This window comes from Hyperolius riggenbachi, chromosome 6 (assembly GCF_040937935.1).
Source record: "Hyperolius riggenbachi isolate aHypRig1 chromosome 6, aHypRig1.pri, whole genome shotgun sequence".
Taxonomy (NCBI): Eukaryota; Metazoa; Chordata; class Amphibia; order Anura; family Hyperoliidae; genus Hyperolius; species Hyperolius riggenbachi.
In genome coordinates, this window is record NC_090651.1 from 50,742,662 (window position 1) to 50,763,491 (window position 20,830).

The 20,830-nt window shown below is 44.0% G+C and overlaps 1 protein-coding gene across 17 annotated transcripts in view; it reads right to left on the reverse strand.

Moving 5' to 3' along the window:
* The window catches only part of LRRC7 (leucine rich repeat containing 7), a 503,433-nt gene that overhangs the window by 80,080 nt on the left and 402,523 nt on the right, over positions 1-20,830 (reverse strand). For 15 of the 17 annotated variants that reach the window (XR_011021947.1, XR_011021946.1, XM_068239239.1 and 12 more), the window contains 3 exons: positions 18,534-18,699; positions 11,926-13,582; positions 5,839-5,973 (listed from right to left, as the gene is read on the reverse strand). Coding sequence is in view for 15 of the 17 variants with exons in the window: in XM_068239239.1 (XP_068095340.1) it covers positions 5,839-5,973; positions 11,926-13,582; positions 18,534-18,699 (1,958 nt within the window). In the remaining 2 variants the exon portion in view is untranslated. The remainder of the gene's footprint in view (positions 1-5,838; positions 5,974-11,925; positions 13,583-18,533; positions 18,700-20,830) is intronic. The other 2 variants (XM_068239250.1, XM_068239245.1) reach the window with 1 other exon arrangement.

Here is a 20,830-nt window from a genome sequence, read left to right on the forward strand (position 1 = left end):
CCCTGTATTGGGCTCTATCCATCTTCCCATCAACTCTGACCAGCTTCCCTGTCCCTGCTGAAGAGATGCACCCCCCCCAGCATGATGCTGCCACCACCATATTTGACAGTGGGGATGGTATATTCAGAGCGATGTGCAGTGTTACTTTTCTGCCACAACATTACACCTCAACTTGCTTCACCTCTGCTTTATATTATCTTCAAATTAAGTTGGTGTAGAGTGCAACCTGATTTGTAATGAGATCATATTTTAGAAACCACAAATTAAGTTTTTTTGCTCAGCAACCTCATTGATAGGCTGAAGACAGCTTAAAGGAACACTATCAATTAAAACAACTTTTTTTTAATACTTAGTCTATTAGGTCTATATTACGATACACATTATCACTAGAGCTAGGGGCACTTTATTTATTCACCCAGTTTTCTCTCCCTCTCTCCCTGCTTAAAAATCATCCCTTATTCCTCACACAGCTCACAAATATACTGTATATTTCAGACTATAAGACGCTCCTGACCATAAGACGCACCTAGGCTGAGAGGACAAAAACTAGGGGGAAAATATATATGCTAAACCTGGTGCATCCACGGTGAAGGGGCATCTTGTGGATTATGCCCCATTTGTACCTTATGCCCCTTTGTACCTCTTGTGTCTCCCTGTGTCCTCCTCTGTCCTCTATGTGTCCTCCTCTATGCTCCTTTGTGTCCCTCTTGTGTCTTCCTCTATGCCCCTTTGTGTCCTCCGTTTGTCTTCCTGTGTCCTCCTCTGCATGGGCACAGTACAGGGAGCCCCCAACATTGCGGTGGGTTGGAGGTTCGTATTGGCAGCCATTCAAAAATCAGGAACTCCCGCATTTGGACAATAAGACGCAGTGACTTTTTTCTCCTCTTTTAGGGGGGGGGGAAAAGTGAGTCTTACAGACCAAAAAATACAGTACTTTACTGTGTCACAGCATACAAAGGACTCTGAGGAGGAGGAGGCTGATCTGAAGAAGTAACAGGTAGCTAGATGTGATTTAATATTGCTGCAATATAACTAGCAGTCAGGGGTGATGTGTATACACTACTCCTGACTGACTGGCTGCTTGTGATGTTACCTTCCATGCTGCATCTACTTCCTAGGCTGCTATATGGAGTCCCTGCAATCATTATTGATCAACTTTCATATTTATCTATATAGCTATCTTGCTTGCTGACTCAGCGAGCTTTTGTTGTCTACATATGCCACATTGGTCCTTATTCAATTAACCTTTTCTCCAGAGTTTTCTCCTGCGAGATAATTGTTCATTTTCTTTTTAAAACAACTTTTAAGCATGTCGCAAGTAAAATAGAGCCAAAAGTAGGTGAAACAGTACTATCAAAATAATTTTGACTATTTTGCTTGCTGGTGGTTTAACCACCCTGGCGTTCTATTAAGATCGCCAGGGCGGCTGCGGGATGGTTTTTTTTAATTAAAAAAAAAACTATTTCATGCAGCCAACTGAAAGTTGGCTGCATGAAAGCCCACTAGAGGGCACTCCGGAGGCGTTCTTCTGATTGCCTCCGGCGGCCAGAAGTAACACGGAAGGCCGCAATGAGCGGCCTTCCGTGTTTTGCTTACCTTGTCGCCATGGCGACGAGCGGAGTGACGTCATGGACGTCAGCCGATGTCCTGACAACAGCCGCCTCCGATCCAGCCCTTAGCGCTGGCCGGAACTATTTGTTCCGGCTGCGCAGGTCTCAGGCGGCTGGGGGGACCCTCTTTCGCCTCTGCTCGCGGCGGATCGCCGCAGAGCGGCGGCAATCAGGCAGCACATGCGGCTGGCAAAGTGCCGGCTGCGTGTGCTGCTTTTTATTTCATCCAAATCGCCCCAGCAGGGCCTGAGCGGCACCCTCTGGCGGTAATGGACGAGCTGAGCTCGTCCATACCGCTAAGGTGGTTAAAAGGCATTTAACTGTGACAATATCATTAAGGGCCCATTTCCACTTGTGCGGTGCGGAATCGCTGCTGATTCCCCGCTGACTAAATCGCATGCGGGTGCGATTCCGCATGCGTTTTTACCGCGATTTTGCATGCGATTTTGCATAGGTTAGTATTTATGCGATTTTAACCATGTCACTGCCTGTGTGATTTAACATTAGTTTCTATGCGAATCCGCATGCGGATTCGCGATAGTGGAAACGGGCCCTTAGAAGTAAACCGAGGAGAAAAAGTTAGGCCCTGTTCACAGTGCTCAGTTGCGTGGCAGAATAATTCTGCATGCCAACTCACTGCCTGTACAATTCTATGGGCCTGTTCACATCTGTGCATTGTAACTGATCGTGCTATTGTAACTCGCTGCATGCAGGCATAAAGTCTATGGCCAATCTGCATTGCAGTTCACAAACATTATAAGCTTGCGTTATGCAACTGACTACTGTGAATCCAGCCTAAATTGCATATGTTATTATATATAGATCAACTATTTAACATCAAATGATCTATGTATAGTATATATCTATCTCTCTATCTATCTATCTATCTATCTATCTATCTATCTATCTATCTATCTATCTATCTATCTATCTATCTATCTATCTATCTCTCTCTCTCTATCATCTATTCATCTAATCTATGTGTCTGTCTGTCTATCTGTCTATGCGCAGAAGACTCAGACTGGATGCGACCGAGGATGATCGCAGCTGAACGGCAGACTGCAGGAGGACGACGTGGGACTCTGATGAACTTTTGGGGCTGGAGTTATGTTGATCTCTGGTTCACTTTAAGCTCAGCTAATGGGAGTGTTTGCCATCCTGAACCATCTCAAATCGCTCATAGAGACAGCATCTAAGCAACTGGACATCAGTTTCACCAAAACACTTGAGAAATGAAAGGATGTGCTATGCTAAAATGTCCTTATCTGCTACAGACAGATGCTGATGTGGAACAGTGCACAGGTAAAACTCCTTAGAGGTTCTACTCCTTCTTAAAAGGGCACTATGGCGAAAAATTGAAAAATGTAAAAGATGTGCAAACATAGGCGTCTTTTCATGAGTAAAATGAGCCATACATTACTTTTCTCCTATGTTGCCTTCACTTACAGCAGGTAGTAGAAATCTGACAGAAGTGACAGGTATTGGATGAGTCCATCTCTTTATAGGGGATTCTCAGCAAGGCTTTTATTCTTTATTAAGATATTCCCTAAAAAGGTTTTAATCAATGATGCTGGCCAGCTTCCCTGCTTGCTACACAGTTTTTTGGCAGTTGGACTCAGCAACTGCCATTCACTAAGTGCTTTTGAAAATAAATAAATTCCTGAGAATTCCCCCATGAATAGATGGACTAGTCCAAAACCTGTCGCTTCCTGCTGTAAGTGACAGCAACATAGGAGAAAAGTAATTTATGGCTCACTTTACGCTGGAAAAAAACGTACTTCTTATTTGTTTGTTTGCACATATTTTACATTTTAATTTTTTTTTGCCATACTGCCCCTTTAACTCTATTGTATATTTTAAAAAAAAACAGTTTTAATTGGTTGCAGGCTTTAGGGTGAACCCAAGGTGAAAGTGATAGACACTGCTATCTTTATTTCATTTTACCCAATACCAGTTGCCTGGCAGTCCTGCTGATCACCACCCTGAAACAAGCATGCAGCTAATCCAGTCAGACTTGAGTCAGAGCACCTGATCTGCATGCATGTTCAGAGTCTATACCGCCTGTCCCTCTGATCCTGTACCTCTAATACTTTTAGCTATAGTCTATAGCTAAAAGTATTAGAGGTACAGGATCAGAGGGACAGGCGGGCAACTTGCATTGTTTAAAAGGAAATAAATATGGCAGCCTCAAAATCACACTCAAATTGGGTTCCCTTTAAAGTGGGATAAAACTCTGACATAACATTTAATAAAATTGTGTTTTCTTATGTTTTATTACCCATACTGTTATCATATTTGCTTTTGTGCACAAGTAATATTTCCTGTCTACAAAATAAAATTTCCCAAAGTACAGTTTATCTGCTCTGAAAGCTGCCATTGCATAGCTGCTGTATTCATATATTTACATTTATCTAGTAGTGATCGCTTCTCAGCTCTTTCTGCTTCTGAGCTAAGCACATCTCAGTTTCGGTAGTTTGCTAATGTTTACTAAATGTATCTGACAAAAATGTAAACAAAAGATAATGTTACCACCTCTTCAGGATGCGGCCAGAAGCTGCCTACTGAAGAAAGGAGCTTTCCATTGAAGAACAAAGTGCTCTGTTTGATTGTTTGAATGTTGTTCTGTTACAACTGTTTTTTGTGTGTTAGTAGATTTCAGGCCTCTTGCACACTAAATGTGATTCCAATTTTTTATCTGATCCGATTTTTCATTCCGATTAAAAAACATACTGCGTGCTGCTACGTTTTTTAGTCGGAATCAAAAATCAGACATATAAAAAATTGCAATTGCATGTAGGGCTCGATTCACTAAAGTGTGATAACACAGTTATCACGTGTTAAAGCTAAAATCATTGTGTGCGCGTGTTGTGCGTGAAAAGTGTAGCAATTGATAATTTTTATTGCACGTTCGGCCTTGCGCTTCACGCGCTAAGCGCGTTTTTATTACGTGATAATTATGGGTTAAGCAGATAGAGTTTGGTACTGAAATCAGCAATGGTGCTGTGAAACATGTGAGTTAACCTCCTTGCCGGTTATCCCGAACACAGTTCGGGGTAACCTGCGCAGGAGGATTTCTCAGGCCCCGCTGGGCCGATTTGCATAATTGTTTTTTTGTTACAAGCAGCTAGCACTTTGCTAGCTGCTTGTAACTTGCGATCGCCGCCGCTCGCCGCCGATTCGCCGCTACCCGCCGCGCCGAGCCGCCCCCCCCCCCGCCCCAGACCCCTGCGCAGCCTGGCCAATCAGTGCCAGGCAGCGCTAAGGGGTGGATCGGGGTTCCCTCTGACGTCACGACGTCTATGACGTCGGTGACGTCATCCCGCCCGGTCGCCATGGCGACCGGGGAAGCCCTGCAAGAAATCCCGTTCTCAACGGGATTTCTTGCATACTCTGATCGCCGAAGGCGATCGGAGTAGGTAGGGGGATGCCGCCGCTCAGCGGCTATCATGTAGCGAGCCCTTGGCTCGCTACATGATTTAAAAAAAAAAAAAAAAAAAAAAAAGTGCGGCGCTGCCTCCTTGCCGGATTTTTTAGGCCGGCAAGGAGGTTAATTCAATACAGCGTAAATTCATTGCGCGCGACATTCTTTACGTGCAGTGTGTCATTTAGTTTCCTGCTGTTTTCAATTGGACTATTTAGTGTGTGTATAAAAGGTGTTTTTTTTTGGGGGGGGGGGGGGGGGGGGGATCGCGTGATGTGCTGTGTGCAGTTATAACGCGTGATCTGCATTCTGTTTGCGTGATCTGCAGTGATATCACGTGATACTGATGTTTATCACGTGATATCCCGCCTTTGCACACAAAGTCATTAGTTATCACGCACAAACCTTTGCATGTGTCAAATCGCACGCAAAAGCGCTTATCATGGCCGGGATAAGCGTTATCACACTTTAGTAAATCGAGCCTGTAGTGTGCAAGAGGCCTCATGCTGTAAATAATATTTTAGAGCAAAGAGGAAATGTTGATTTCATACCACTTTGAGGCCAGAAACCCACTAGGAGCGAATTCTAATTGCGAGCGATTTGAAAAAGCTCTTGCTAATGCAATGCTATGGGGGATTTTTATAAAATCCCATCCCTCAAGTGGGATCCCACCCATAGCATTACATTAGCAAGAGTTTTCAAATCGCAAAGCGCTCCTAGTGGGTTTCTGGCCTAAGGAATGGAAGCAAAGAAAGCAAATCAGATAGGAAATATCTCAATGGTTGTTGGCCAGGCCCGTATACTTACATGGTAGAGAGGTATGTCTCGGTAGTTAGCTGACGGATGCATAGTATAACTCATGCTTTTGCCATCATGCATGCCCGAGAGCGATCCTGAGTGCAGCATGCCAAGGTTAATAGTGTTGTGCTTATAAGTGGCATTCTGAATGGAGGAGACAATGCGGTGAACAAGGTGTGAACATACATGCCAACTCAGCAGACGGGGTGAACAAACATAGCAAAAGAAAAAAAGTCAAAAACACAGGTACATTATGAAGCACATTCTGGCCCCGAAGGCTTGCACACAAAGCATATAGTGCACAGATACATTACACAAGAAGACTGAAAGACTTACAGAACTGACACAGAGAGATCCATTCTGCTTAACTGCCTGTAAAAACCATGATGCTGCATTTAGTGTATTCTGTTATCACCGAGATCGTACAGACAGGAAAAGCCTGAGCCAGAGTCATCTTTATTACAGGACTGTTAGGTTATATTGCACCATAGTTAAAGTACACCTGTCTCTAGAGAAATATGCAGGCCGACACTGCTGACCTCCCTTCTGATAATGCTATTTTTCTGGCTGCAGTGGCTGGCTTCTATAGCCGCAGCACTTCCAGCAAACCTGAAGCGAAAATAAACTTATGAGATAATGAATTGTATGTGCCGTACAGCTAAGAAATAGAACATCAGCACCAAAGAAAAGAGTCTCATGTTGTTCTTCAGTACAGGAAGAGTTAAAAAAACTTCAGTTGTTATCTATGCAAACAAACTTCTCAAACTTGGTCGAACACAGTATTGTTTTCTGACGCATTTAAAGGACCCCTGTAGCGAAAATCTTTAAATTTAAAATACATGTTAACATATACAAATAAGAAATACTTTTCTTTCAGACTTAAATGAGCCATACATTACCTCCCTCCTGTGTTACTGTCACTTACAGTAAGTAGTAGAAATCTGACATTACCAACAGATTTTGGACTGGCCCATCTTCTCATAGGGGCTTTTTAGGGTTTTCTTTATTTTTAAAAGCACTCAGTGAATGGCAGTTGCTCTGTCCAACTACCAAAACAGTGTACGGTGAGCAGGAAGGCTGGGCAGCATCATTGTATAAATCTTTTTCAGGGAAGGTCTTTATAAAGAATAAAGGCCGTGCTGAGAATCCTCCATGAAGAGATGGACTAACCCAAAACCTGTCGGTAATGTCAGATTTCTTTTATCTACTGTAAGTGACAGCAGCATAGGAAAAAAGTCATTTATGGCTCATTTTACTCTGGAAGAAATGCACTTCTTATTTGTATGTGTTTTAAATTTTAAGATTTTCGCAACAGTTTCTCTTTAAACAGCAAAGAAACAGTGAGAGACAGCTTGAAATAAGGTTTTTGCTGCGGGAAAGTTCAAAGGGGCATTTCTGCTTTGTTTTGTAGCTTAAAAGACACGGTGTGGCTTTAAAACTGCAACTGTCACAATATGACGCAATATTATAAAGAAGCTATATAAGGACCTGCCTCCACTCACTCACTCTGGGCTGGGGCACACCGAGCGGCTTTTTGAGCTTTTTTGCAGCCGCTTGCGGCTAGGGTAATGCATTTCAATGGGGGTGTGCACACCACAGCGGGAGGCGTTTTGAAGAAACAAATCCTCCCGGGGTGAGGCATTTTTTGGATTGCGGAGGCGTTTCTGCCTCAATGTTAAGTATAGGAAAAACGCAAACCGCTCTGAAAAACGGCAGATAAGAGCGGTTTGCCAGGCGGTTTTGTTACAGAAGCTGTTCAGTAACAGCTTTACTGTAACAATATATGAAATATGCTACAATGAAATCCGCAGCAGCAATCCGCAAAACGCCTCATAAAAATAAAAAAAAGCGTTTAAAAATCTGCTAGCATTTTGCGGATCTGCTAGCGGGTTTTGGTGTGCACCGGGCCTCAGTCAGTTTTTCTGTGCCTTAGTTTTTCTACATAAGTTGTTTTGACAGTTTTTGCATCGCAGTCCATTGTTTTTCTGCATGTGAAAAATGCATTCAAGTGCGAACTAGCCCACTGATTAACACTGGTGGCAGTTTTTCTGTGCAGAAAATGCACAGAGAAAGCGACGAGTGGAGACTGGCCCTAACTGAAAATAAAAATATGAGACTCTTTTCTTTGCCACTAATGTTCTATTCATTATTCGTACTACACATACAATTCATTATATATTATATATAGTTTTTTTTTGCTGCAAGTTTGCTTTAATGTGAGTCACTCAGCCTGAATAGAGCAGGTTGTCTATAAGTGACATCTTGGGCGGGTAAAGAAGAAGGCGGATGTGTCTTCTGCATTCTTTTTAACTAAGGGCTCAGTCACATGGGGCAGCTCATGCACAAACCCAATTTTGTAAATGCGCTGCATTGCATGGAATTGTGCATCTCAATGCTCTAAGTCGCCTACATTGGTGGCTTCCATCCCTTTGAAAGAAATGAATGAAAATGTGTGCCTGGTGCGCTAGGGTGTTCCCGGGCAAGTTATAATGCAGCGCACAGGAATGCACACTGCAGTGTGAACGGTAGCATGAAAGTCTATAGCATGGCTCCCAACTGTCCCTCTTTGAATTATAAAACAACATATTTTACTTATGAACTCTTTATATGTGCGACTAGGGGTGTGACGGGGCCTGATCAGGGGTGTGGCTTAAGTGTTCCTCCTTCTCATCTCAAAAAGTTGGGAGGTATGCTATAGACCATTGTGCTACCTGCATTGCGGGCATATGTGCCGTGTGTCATGATGGACAGCACCGCACATGAGTGTCAATTAGCCCTTTGTGGCAGTTTTCACTTAGAGTGACGTATTTTTCTTTGGTGGTATGAAGGAAAACTGAACTGAGAGGAATGTGGTAGGGGACATTTTTGATTCCCTTTGTCTGTGCCGCTTGCCTGGTTACTGAATTCTCTGCTTCTAAATGCTGTCTGAGTCTCTGATGCAGAATAAGTATGCAGATCAGTGAGGGGCCCAGTTCATCCTTTTTGTCCACCCAGGTCAGTCTTCTTGTACTTCTCTACTCCCTTCCATAAGCGGCCCCATTCCGTGCACAGTAGCGCCCCTTTACCTAAGGCCAGATTTATAAATCTATTGGGAATTCCCTTCCTAGTGCAGCAGTGCCCCTCCCATTCCATGTGCAGCCCCCTCTTCCATGTGTATCATCCCTGAACTGCAGCCCCATCCCATTCCGTGTGTAGCCCCCTATTCCATATGCATCATCCCTGTACTGCAGCCCCATCCCATTCCATGTGTAGCCCCCTCTTCCATTTGCATCATCCCTGTACTGCAGCCCCTCCCATTCAATGTGCAGCCCCCTCTTCCATGTGCATCATCCCTGCACTGCAGCTACTCTCATTCCATGTGCAGCCCCCTCTTCCATGTGTATCATCCCTGTACTGCAGCCCCTCTCATTCCATGTGCTGTCCCCTCTTCCATGTGTATCATCCCTGTACTGCAACCCCCTCTCATTCCATGTGCTGCCCCCTTTTCCATGTGTATCATCCCTGTACTGCAGACCTTTTCTTTCCTGTACGGCTCTCTTGGACATCAGCTTCCCTTTTCATGTGTTGCTCCCTATTTGCAGCTTTTATATGTAGCAACCCCTATTTCATGTTCAGGGCTGCTGCATGGAGGAGTCGGCTTTCCAAGCTCTCTTCGCCTGTGTCTTTTTCCTGGTCTCTGCTTCCTCCTGGATGAGCGGCTGGTCACTGACTCACTACTTAGTAAGTAGGCAGACCTACTTGTGACCTGTGGCTGTGTGACTGTCCCTAAAGAGTAAGGGTTCACGAGTCCACGGCAATTCGATAAAAACGATCAGATTTTCTGAAAAATCGAAAGCTTTATTTTCATTCGAGCAATAAATCTGATCGGATTTCCCGTTTTTATTTGATAAAAGTCTATCGGGAGTGCTGGATTTTTCTGATCAATTTTTATAGAAATTGAATGGTGTAGGGTAGATTGTCAGTTTCCTTATATATACTTTTATTCAATTTTCTCAGAGTTTTCAATCATAATTGGATAAATATTGAACACAGGTGTGTGCTACATTGGTCAGATTTTTTAAATGTTACAATCAGTCAGAAAAATTGATTGCAATTCTTGAATTGAAAAGATGTTTTAAAAATTGTATGGTGTGTGGCCCCCTTTTACACCCTCGCCCTGGGTGCAATGTAGCCTAGAACTGCCCTGACTGTACACACAGATTTTCAGTACATTTCAGCATGAAATCTATTGAAAATCCATGGAGCCGCACAGCCTCTAGCATTTGTCATGTGACACAAGCGCCCCCTAGAAAGAAGACGGGGAGGCGTGGCTAAGGAGACAAAACATGCGCCAGCGGACAGGCGAGTGTAAGCTTCATTGTCTACACTGCGTTTTGCTTGCCCTAAAAACAAATGCCGCTATTACCGCACTCCTGCCCCGCCTCCAATTATCTTCTGTGCGGTGCCATGGGGATCCTGAACAGTACTTCAAATAAAACATTTCACTTACCTGGGGCTTCCTCCAGCCCTCCATAGGCCGCAAGGTCCCCCAGGTCCCGCTGGCGGTTCCGTTACCAGCGACACCCGGGCCAGGTGTCGGGCCGACACTTCCCGGATCTGGCCGCTCCGCATCATCATGGCGGCTGGCATGACTGTCCTGCGCATGCGCGGTTCAGAGTTAGAAAACCGTGCATGCCCAGGACTGTCATGCCGGCCACTGTGATGATGCAGAGCAGCCAGATCCAGGAAGTGTCGGCCCGACACCCGGCCCGGGTGTCGCCGGTAACAGAGCCGCCAGCGGGACCCGGAGAGGAGCCAGCAGTACGCCGGGGGACCTCGTGGCCTACGGTGGGCTGGAGGAAGCCCCAAGTAGGTGAATTTTTTTTATTTTAGGTACTGCTCAGGGTCCCTTTAAACCACCTGCAAAATGGCACTCCTGTCTGTTGCATTGGAGCTCAATCGCTCCAAGTTAATTGTGCTATCAGCACAGTCCTACTCCTTTAACTCAGCTGCTCCAAGCCACGTAACCATTTTTGTTAATATCAGGACTGCGTCTTAAGTTGTATTTGTACTATTTTTGCTAAAACCGCCAATGATACTTGATGGCAGCCTTATAAACAGCAATCTGGAGTCCCTCCAACCATTGTATGAAGTTGGCCCTTTTTTTATTATCAAATAAACCATTCATTTCCCAAATCATAACAATGATTCAGCAGTTGGAACAAGTGGGAGTACATGTCTATCAAAAGTATTGATGGTAAAGCTATCCTTTAACTCCTGAGAATAACATTTAACTATGTAAGCAAAAGCAAGGAGTTTTGAATCAGGATGATACCATTTATTGGCTAACTTAAAGATGAATAAACAGTGAGCTTTCGACTTATAAAAAGCCTTCGTCGGACTTTGTTCCTTGCTTTTACTGATGGCTAACACGGTACAACACTCTACTGCTTCTGCCATATAAGCAATAAAGGAATACTGAACACAATAGGTGTTAGCGAACCACAATAATCCTTGGGCCCAATCCATTTCACTTTTTCTCCTAAGTTTTCTCCTAGGAGATCATTTTTAATTTTCTGTTAATAACTTTTTAGCACTCTGCCATTGAAAAAGTACCAAAAAGAAGGTGAAAAAGTACTGCCAAATTTATTCTGAGTATTTTCTTGCTTGCTGGTGGCTTGAATGGAATTTTATTGCTAAGATGTGAAAATATCACCTAGGAGAAAACGTATGAGAAAATGTGAATTGGATAGGGTCCATTGGCTCTTCTATGTTGCTATTGTAGGTTCATCTATGTAACCAGGGCCTGTATTCAAATCACGTTTTCTCTTGAGTGTTCTCCTAGGTGATAAATTAATTTCACAACTTGTCATAAAATACCTTTTAAGCCACCAGCAAGCAATAAAATACTCAGAATAATTTTGATAGTACTTTTTCACCAACTTTTGGGAACTTTTAAAAGTTGCATATGGGCCCAGGAGTTAAAAACACAATTTTGCCTACATGTCCTAAAAGGACTGTTGGATCTTATTAAACCAATGCGATTTTTCATTAAACTACCAAAAGCCCCAATCATATTAATAACCACAAGAATGATATTAAAAAGTAAAAACTTACCCTGTCCAATCGTCTAGCTTCTATGTGTCTGAGCAGCTGTTGTCTCCAGTCTGGTGGCATTTTGTTGCAGCTCTCATCTACTTTCCCTGGGTTCTGCCTGACCTTCATGTCATCTGATGACTTGTCGCCATAGTTCACCAAATTGTAATCAGATGGTAACTTTTCCAGTAGTGCCGCCATTGTTGGCCTGGCAGAAACAGGGCGGGTCTGAGCAGTTCCATAAGTCTCCGTGCTGTAACTCCTGGCAGACAAAGGCCTTCTCTGAGTTAAGGTTTTGACTTGGTAACCACCTCCTTGAGGTTTCATGTCTGTGTATGATGTGTGGTCATCATCATACCGACCATTCCTCTTATGGAATTGAGCCTCAGCCACTGACATGCTGCTTTGCCGTTCAATAGCCCCGAGAAATGGAGGCCTTCCATACCGATCAGTCTGGGGAAGTTCATGAGGTTCACTGACTCTTCTGTACATGGCCATCTCAGTGGCACTTGCCAACGAATCTGCCCTTTTTATAAATTCTGGCCTTGAACTTTGACTTGTATACTGAGGGGGAATGGAATCTTCACTGACTGAAGGCTGAGAAAAGGAGAACATTTGTTCCATAGGTGGGTATCCTCTATAGGCTCTTGGGCTGATCAAATCTTTAGCTAGACTTTTTGCTTGCTGTGACGTGTAGTCGGGATTATATGAGAAAGGAGGGGGTACCCTCTTTTCTGGTTTAACTTCGACTGCACCCTGTGGATTAAAACTTTGGTCAAACTGATACACTTTTTTAGCGACAGGCTTTTGTTGCTGCCCTCTACTGGTCCCGTAACCAAATAGCTCGTCATCGAGCATGGGCACAGACTGACTTCTAGACATGCTATGCTCTTGCATCATGCCCAAATCTGGTCTGACATGGCTTCCTGGAATGAGATTTCTTGGGTCATAGTTATGAAGTGGTATATTGTAGACCTTGAGTGCACCAATGTCTATTTCATCTATACTCTGAGACTTTTTAAACCTGCCTGTCTTCAAGTCCTTCATTAACGGAGACAACCTTTCTGTACTTTTGCTCACGGATATGGTATTTTTGGCAGACTCAGGACGACAGTGGCCATGTGAAAATACATTCCCCATGTTCCGACTGGAAGGCGTATCATGGAATTCCCATGGCGGAGTTGAAGAGAATGAGCTCGGGTTTTCTAGGGACTGTGGCTTATGTTCTTTCCTATCTGGCAATGGACTATTGACAGGAGTGCTTTCAAGTTTAGAAGGAAATGCTGTCCTGTCTTCAAAAGGACTGGGAGTCCGAGTCCAGTTTTGCCAAGGATTGCTTGGAGACACATCGGCCTCTTGACTGGTTCTTTGCGCAGGCTGCTCCAGTTCCAGAGGAATACCAATAATGCGATCTTGCCTGATCAGTGGTCGCCTCCCATGGGCGGATGTACTTCTTGACTTTGCATTCAGCATGGGATTGCCTCCTGAAGTGTCCACCGCATTTTCCTCCGCTACAAATCCAGTGTTATCATAGTGCGAGCTGTTGTTCCAGTTCTCGGTAAACGAGTCGTTGAGATTCTGCCGTTCATTGCGTTGCTGCATATTGCCTATTGGTGCCGACTCCCGCTGGCTCAGTAATGGCTTTGTTTCAATTTGCTGAGGGAAAGACTGAGTAAGCCTACAGGAAAAATACAAAGAACATATTAATTGATTGGAAGTTTGTTGCAGCAAAAAGTATTTATGCATTTAAAAGCATAAATCCAGAGGCGCTAGGCTGAGTCATAGACACTATGCCTGATGAAGTGGGGCCACACCTGCTTAATGCGTTGCTTTGACCCTTTGGAGTGTATAAATAAATACATTTGCTTGTTGATATATCAACCTGTTTTTGTGTCTGCTTGGAGGAGGTAAGTCCACCACTGCCTCCCCCATTTAAAAAAAAAAGTTTTAGCTACTTTTATTCTTTTGGCGCCTCCGTTTATTTCCACATAAATCCAATTAATGTGGCAGAGCTAAATGTATATTATGCTTCTTTTTGAATCTATGGCCTTATATTGATTTTCAATACCATAATATTATTAAAGTGAACCAATCACAATTTTTAGCACCCAGGACATCTCAAAAGCACATTAAAATGCATGCCAAGAATGTGGCTGGTTAATAAAAAAAAAACAAAAAAAAACCAAGCTGACAAAAAAAAAAAAAAACCTTCAATTTTACCTATTCTTTTTACATATAAAAGTCTGACAGAGGCGTATTACCCTACTTCTAAAGACTGATGTAATAATTTTATTGCTCACATTAGCAGAGAGCATACAAAAATTTTCATCAGTAGGTACGGTGGGGACATAGGACATTGTTCTTCAAATAGTTTGGAGAAGTCACAGATGCTATCTTCACACCTTCCCCTGGATAAATAATGGGCAGCTAGAAGGGAAGGGGGGAACATGGCAGCTCCTATAGTTTTTAGAAACCAGGAAAAAAAAGTGGCGCTTGGTGCCCTTTAAGAGTATATTTAGACTCCTACCTAAACAGTATACAACAGTGAGGGGGCAAGGGGCCCTTCCTCTCCATTATAGCTCACAAAAAGAAGGTAAGGGTAGTTGACTAGAGGTGTGTGTATTGGAGGGAGTGGATCAGGACATTTTGGGTGCAGGGATTGGTAGGCATCTAAAAGACGCCTGTGTTAATAATCGGGCACCCAAGCGGTGAGGTGTAGCGTTATGGAGATAGTAGCCAATCTGATACTACATAGGAAATGATGGTTGTAGCCAATCAGCTACAACTAGCAGTCATTTGGACACCTGGGTTAGTATTAGGAGGTAAGTTAAGCGCACAAAGGGCCTGATACTTATTTGACTAGCTGATTGGCTACTAATGATTAGAGGTAGGTTATGGTCCGACTAGCTCATCAGCTATAAGTAGTTGGAATAGCTGATTGACGACTACTTAGTTAGTGCTTTGGTACTTTGGGTGTAAGGGATTAGGAGGAGGATTAGTGTTAGGAATTAGGTGGCTAGGATAATGCTAGTCTTTAGGAGGGAAAGTTAAAGTTAAGCATTAGGAGGGAGTTTAGTGTTAGGCATTAGGAGGAGGGGGGGGGGGGGGGGAGGTTATGGATTGAGAGGGGGATTAGTGTTATGTTAGGCGTTAGGAGGGGGGTTAGTATTAGGCTTTAAGAGGGAACGTTATTGTTAAGCTTTACGAGGGGAGATTAGTTTTAGTCTTTACAAGGGGCGGGTAGTGTTAGGCTTTACAAGGGGACATTAGGAAGGATAGTGTTAGGCATTAAGAGGAGGTAATGTAAGGTATTAAGTGGTGCGATTAGTGTTAGGCATTAGGTATAGGTTTTAGTGTTAGGCATTAGGTATAGGTTTTAGTGTTAGGCATTAGGAGAAGGGTTAGTGTTAGACAATAGGAGTGGCTTTAGTGTTAGGCATTAAGAGGAGGGTTAGTGTTAGGCAATAGGAGGGAGGGTTAGTGTTAGAATAGGGGGCCAGGCAAGTCTAAAGTAAAATTACGGTAATATTACATCACTAATATTAAAACTATCAGCATCACCCGGCATCCAACTCAACAGGTGACGCTGATATACATACACTGGGAGAATGCAGTGACATACTGAAGTCATTTCTCAACTGTTGTAAGATTTGGAAGGACTTTTGTTTGGCTCTTTACCAAATCCTACTTAAATATTCTGCATTAAAAAAAAGGTTCATTGCATTTTCTGCTTACTTGCTTTTGGCAACTTTCAGAAACTCTTACAAATCCTGACTCCAGAAAATATTATAAATGTGGAGATCATGACCTAAATACATTCATTTCGCTGGCACCAAGAACTAATTACTAGGCTATATAACATAGAAATATACAAGCATAATATATGAAATGTAAAAAAAAGAAATACCATCCATGGTTGAAAATGTAATCACATAAAGGATACAATCATTAAAGGGAACCCGAGGTGACAGGGACATGAGGCTGCCATATTTGTTGCCTGGCAGCCCTGTTGATCTTCTGGCAGCTGAGTCACAGTACCTGATCTGCTGCATGCTTGTTCAGAGTCTATGGCTAAAAGTATTAAGGCTAGTACACACTAGCAATTTTGATTGGCCAATGATTGGTCAATTTTACCACCTCCATGTAGTATGAGGGCCAAACAGATTTTCTATTCTATGCAGATTATATAGGTAAATGGTCATACTACATGTAGGTGGTAAAATTGACCAATGATTGGCCTATCAAAATTGTTAGTGTGTACTAGGCTTTAGAGACACAGGAGGACTGCCAGGCAAATGGGATTGTTTAGAAGGAAATAAATATAGCAGCCATCAGGTCCCCCTCACCTCGGGTTCCCTTAAAGGAACACTATCGCGAAAATCGTAAAATGTAAAATACATGTAAACAAATAAGAAGTATGTTTCTTTCAGAGTAAAATGAGCCATAAATTACTTTTCTCCTACATAGCTGTCACTTACAATTAGTTGTAGAAATCTGACAGAACCGACAAGTTTTGGACTAGCCCATCTTCTGATGGGGGATTCTCAGGGTTTTGCTTATTTTCAAAAGCACTTAGTGAATGGCAGTAGTGAATGCCAAAAAAAAGTGTGCAGCAAGCAGGGATGGTGGCCAGCATCTTTGTATAAATCCTTTTCGGGGAATGTCTATGTAAAGAATAAAAGCCTTGCTGAGAATCCCCATGAAGAGATGGACTAGTCCAAAACCTATCGGTTCTGCCAGATTTCTACTACCTACTGTAAGTGAAGGCAAAAAACGAGAAAAGTAATTTACAGCTCATTTTACTCTGGGAGAAATTTACTTCTTATTTGTATGTGTTTACATCTATTTTACATTTTACATTTTTTGCGATAGTGGTCCTTTAAACATGTGGTCAGATTCATTTTACAGACCCAAACTGAAAGTGAACTACACATTATAGAATTCTCCTTTATTCTTATAACTCTGTAAGGTTGGGGGGATATTATAGTGTTCATGTATAGCCTGAGTCTCCACTGAATATTCTTCTAGTAATTATGAATTGCTGGCTCTTAAAAAACAGAGCACAAAAACTTTGTCATAAAAAAAGTACACTGAATGCACCTGTCATGTCTCTGTAATGCTAATCAGTTTGCTCTTGTTATTGTTATGTTAATCTATATATATATAAAATCGGATGTATCAATGTGTGTATGTATGCGTATGTGTATATGCCGCAATCACTCGAAAACACCGTGACCGATTTAAACGAAACTTGGTATACAGATCCCTTATTACCTGGGATGATATGTTCTGGGGGTCTCGTGTCTCCCCTGCACACCTGGGCGGAGCTACAAACAGCAAATCAGACTTCACCCAAGGGATGCAGCTGCATGGAGGCCCAGAAGCCACAGGAGGCCCCAAGGGGGGGTTCTTTTCCCTGTCCTGAGAGACTGACAACTAAGGGCACAGGGAGAGAAAAAAACATTCCACTCTCTGCACAATTGTTCTAATGCCTGCATCTGCTCAGTCACTGAATTATACAAAGTTTTGTAGACAAAGACTTGTAGACAGTCCCTATTCAGTGTGCAGCAGGGTCTTGTGTACAGTGCCTGGCCCCAATCCCATCTACCCCCTTCCCAAGTGCTGCCTACTGTAGTGATGCCTGAGGAATCTGCAGAGCTGGAGTTCTGCTCCATCAGAGATGGACAGAGTGAGTGTAATAAGCTGAGGCTGGGAGCACACCCATCTGTCAGTTTTCTGTGTGTGTTTTCTGCACACCAGGGGCTTGGTTCACAAAAGCGTGATAACTGATAGCACGGCTGTGATATGCAGTTACCAGGTGATGTGATGCGTGCGAAGGTTTGCGTGCGTAAAGGCTTACGTCTACGTGCTAACAAAGGTTTGGGCGCGACCACGTGCACATTTGCGCATGAACGTGCATCACGTAGCGTGCTAACTGCATATCACAGTCCGTGCTCCCGGGGGGGGGGGGGGGGGGGTGTAACACATTCAAGCACTAGTCAATTGGTTCTCAGTTTACCTGCGCAAAAAGCGGGGGAGGGAGCCCCATCCAAAGTTTCTAAGGGGGGCCCGGAGATATCTAGTTACGCCCCTGCTCAATAGATCACCCCATGGGTATAACTACAGGGGAACAACCCCTGCAACCGCAAGGGGGCCCAGAGCTGCGAGGGGACCCCAACTGCTAACCTTCCCTTCCTCCAATAAATGGGTCCATCCGACCTTCAGATCAGTTGTTTTTGTAACTACACTTGTTATGGTTATAAAAGTCACGATGACCACACTTGTTTTATGGCCCTTGCAAGATGGGCCCCCAGGCTGTGACGGACACGAAGGTAGGCAAGGGAAGAAGTGTGAGTATTGGTGAGAGGGCCCCTTGGTTTGTAATTACCCCTTTGGCCACTCCGCAGTGTAAAAGGCTGTCCATTTGCCAAAACACCACATTGTGCCCGACCTCATACTATGTAGGAACTCCATAAAGAATAGTGTTATTTGCACAACACATTGGCCTAGTTTGCTCATACCTAAAAACAGCCCTGTTCCTCACTGTAACACTTTTGAATTCTCATATGATCTCTCTGTCCCTTTTCATCTTGCAATCATTAGTAGAGAAATACGAGGATTGAACAGACCTGTTGCCCCACAGCGAGCTGTTCACAGCCTCTTTAGCGGATATCTGCACTTTCACACGTGCATTTGAGGATCCCGATGATGCTTGGGAGGGGGAGTAGTCGGAATAGGTTCCTGATGACACGCTGTTGTGATGGTGTTTATCCATTTCCGAATCATCCGTAGACTCTGCAGGAATAAAGCTCAAGTATTATTTCAATCATCTTTAAGTGATAAAGCAATACTTTTAAATATGCCTCCGCTGAATTTTCATTCCATTGATTACTTGAAGATGAACTGCAGACGGAGGGAAATTGCCTCCATTTCATTCAATTATATATTTCTCGAACCATCATTAAATGTTTTTCTAAAAACAGATAGTAAGAACCATCGTACTGGAACAGATGGCTCTGTTGAGAGTGGTCTGGGTGCAATACTGGCTTATTGGCAGGAAAGGTTTGACTGTACTGGCTGCGTTGTTCCGGGGGGAGGGGGACTTTCATCCTGGGGATGGGGGTGTAGGGGAAGGGGAGGTGCTTAGCTTGGGCTCCATAAACTTGATCCCACTGGAGATGGCAGAAGGTGAGTATAGTTAAGCAGAGTAGTTAAAGTTTGGGCAAAGGAGGAGGGTTAGGTTTGGGAGTAGGGTAGGTGTAGATCAGATTAGATCAGAAGGTAAGGGTTAACCATCAGGAAGAGAGTGATGTTAGGCGAGAGAATTTATGTAGGTGGGAGGTGACAGCGTGTTTAAGTTACGGGAGGATGTTAAAGCGGAACTGAAGGTAGTTTTAAAACAAACCGTTTCACTTACCTGGGGCTTCTGCAAGCCCCCAGCAGCCGTCCTGTCCCACGGCGGTCCTCCACAATCCTTCAGTCTCCCGCCACCGCTCCATTTTATTCCTCAACTTGTAAGTCGAGGCCTGCGCAGTCCTGCCAAGCATATCCTTTTTACACGTTCCCATCAGCAATAGCGCTATTGCGGACTGGAATGCGAAGAAGGATACGCGTGGCCAGAGCTGCGCAGGCGGTGACCCGGCGGCAAAACCGAAAGTGGCTGGCAGCGCGAGAACCGAGGGCTGACGCAGGACAGGACAGCTGCTGGGGGTTTGCAGAAGCCCCAGGTAAGAGAAACAGTTTGTTTTAAAACTAACTTCCGTTCCGCTTTAAGATTAGGGAATAAAATAAGAGACTGGAGCTAGGCACCAGTAAAGGTTTTATGTTAATGGGGGAGTCAATAAGTGTTTTTAATGTTGTATTGGGAATGCTATTCCTAATATTCTGTGCCTGTGCCCAAACCACCTATGCCTGATCTGCACATACCCCCGAGATATGCCCTTTCACTAGCTTCCTGTCATCACCTATTACAGCAGGATTTACATTGGGTCACAGATGCTCAGAACTGAGAGCCAATCAACTTATACTACAGTATATTGCATGAACTTAGTCTGGAAGCTTGCAGACAGAAGGAAACAACAGCAAACACCTCATTATCTCCAAGCCTGTGGTCATGAAAACACAGACTATCTTCCACTCTTTCCTCCTACTGGTAGGCTGAGCTGTTGCAACATGACCATGCCTTCTGAAATATCCTATGGAGGAGGTGTGTCTCAGTGAGGGTGTGTGTCCTGGACAGCCAGGTTCCCACAGAATGCAGCAGGTAACATGGCAGTTCACATAAGAAGATATTCCAGCCTGTAGCCACATGGCTGGAAGCTCTGCAGTAATACCTACTATCAATAGATAAAGACTTTGTCTTATCTCATGTTTGGAAGGTGGGGAGCATACAGTCTTTACTGAAACTTTCAAAATTCTAATTTAAGGAGAACCCAAGAAAGGTACTTTAAATCTTAAGAGCACACAGAGGCATGTTCTGTGCATACTCACATGCCTCTGTGTCTCTGTATTGCCGCCTCTAGTCCCCCCAGGTCTGCTGTGCCCCCCTGTAAAAAGCGCCAGGCTAGCTATAATCTGCTTGTCGCTAGCCTTCTATTTACCTGCAACCTGTCATTCATTCTGCACTACCCCGCCTCTGTCCCCCTCGCTGTCCGCCTCCGTGAGCTTCCTCCAATCGGAAGCTAAGCCACGACCTGGGAGGCACTTCCTGGGTCACGGCTTAGCTTCCGATTGGAGGAAGCTCACGGAGGCGGACAGCGGCAGGGACAAAGGCGGGGGAGCCAAAATAGAATGACAGGTTGCGGGTAAATACAAGGCTAGTGACAAGGAGATTGTCGCTAGCCTGGCGTTCTTTGTCACTAGCCTGGCGCTTTTTTCAGGGGGGTACAGCAGACCCCGCGGGGACTAAAGGCTGCAATACAGAGAC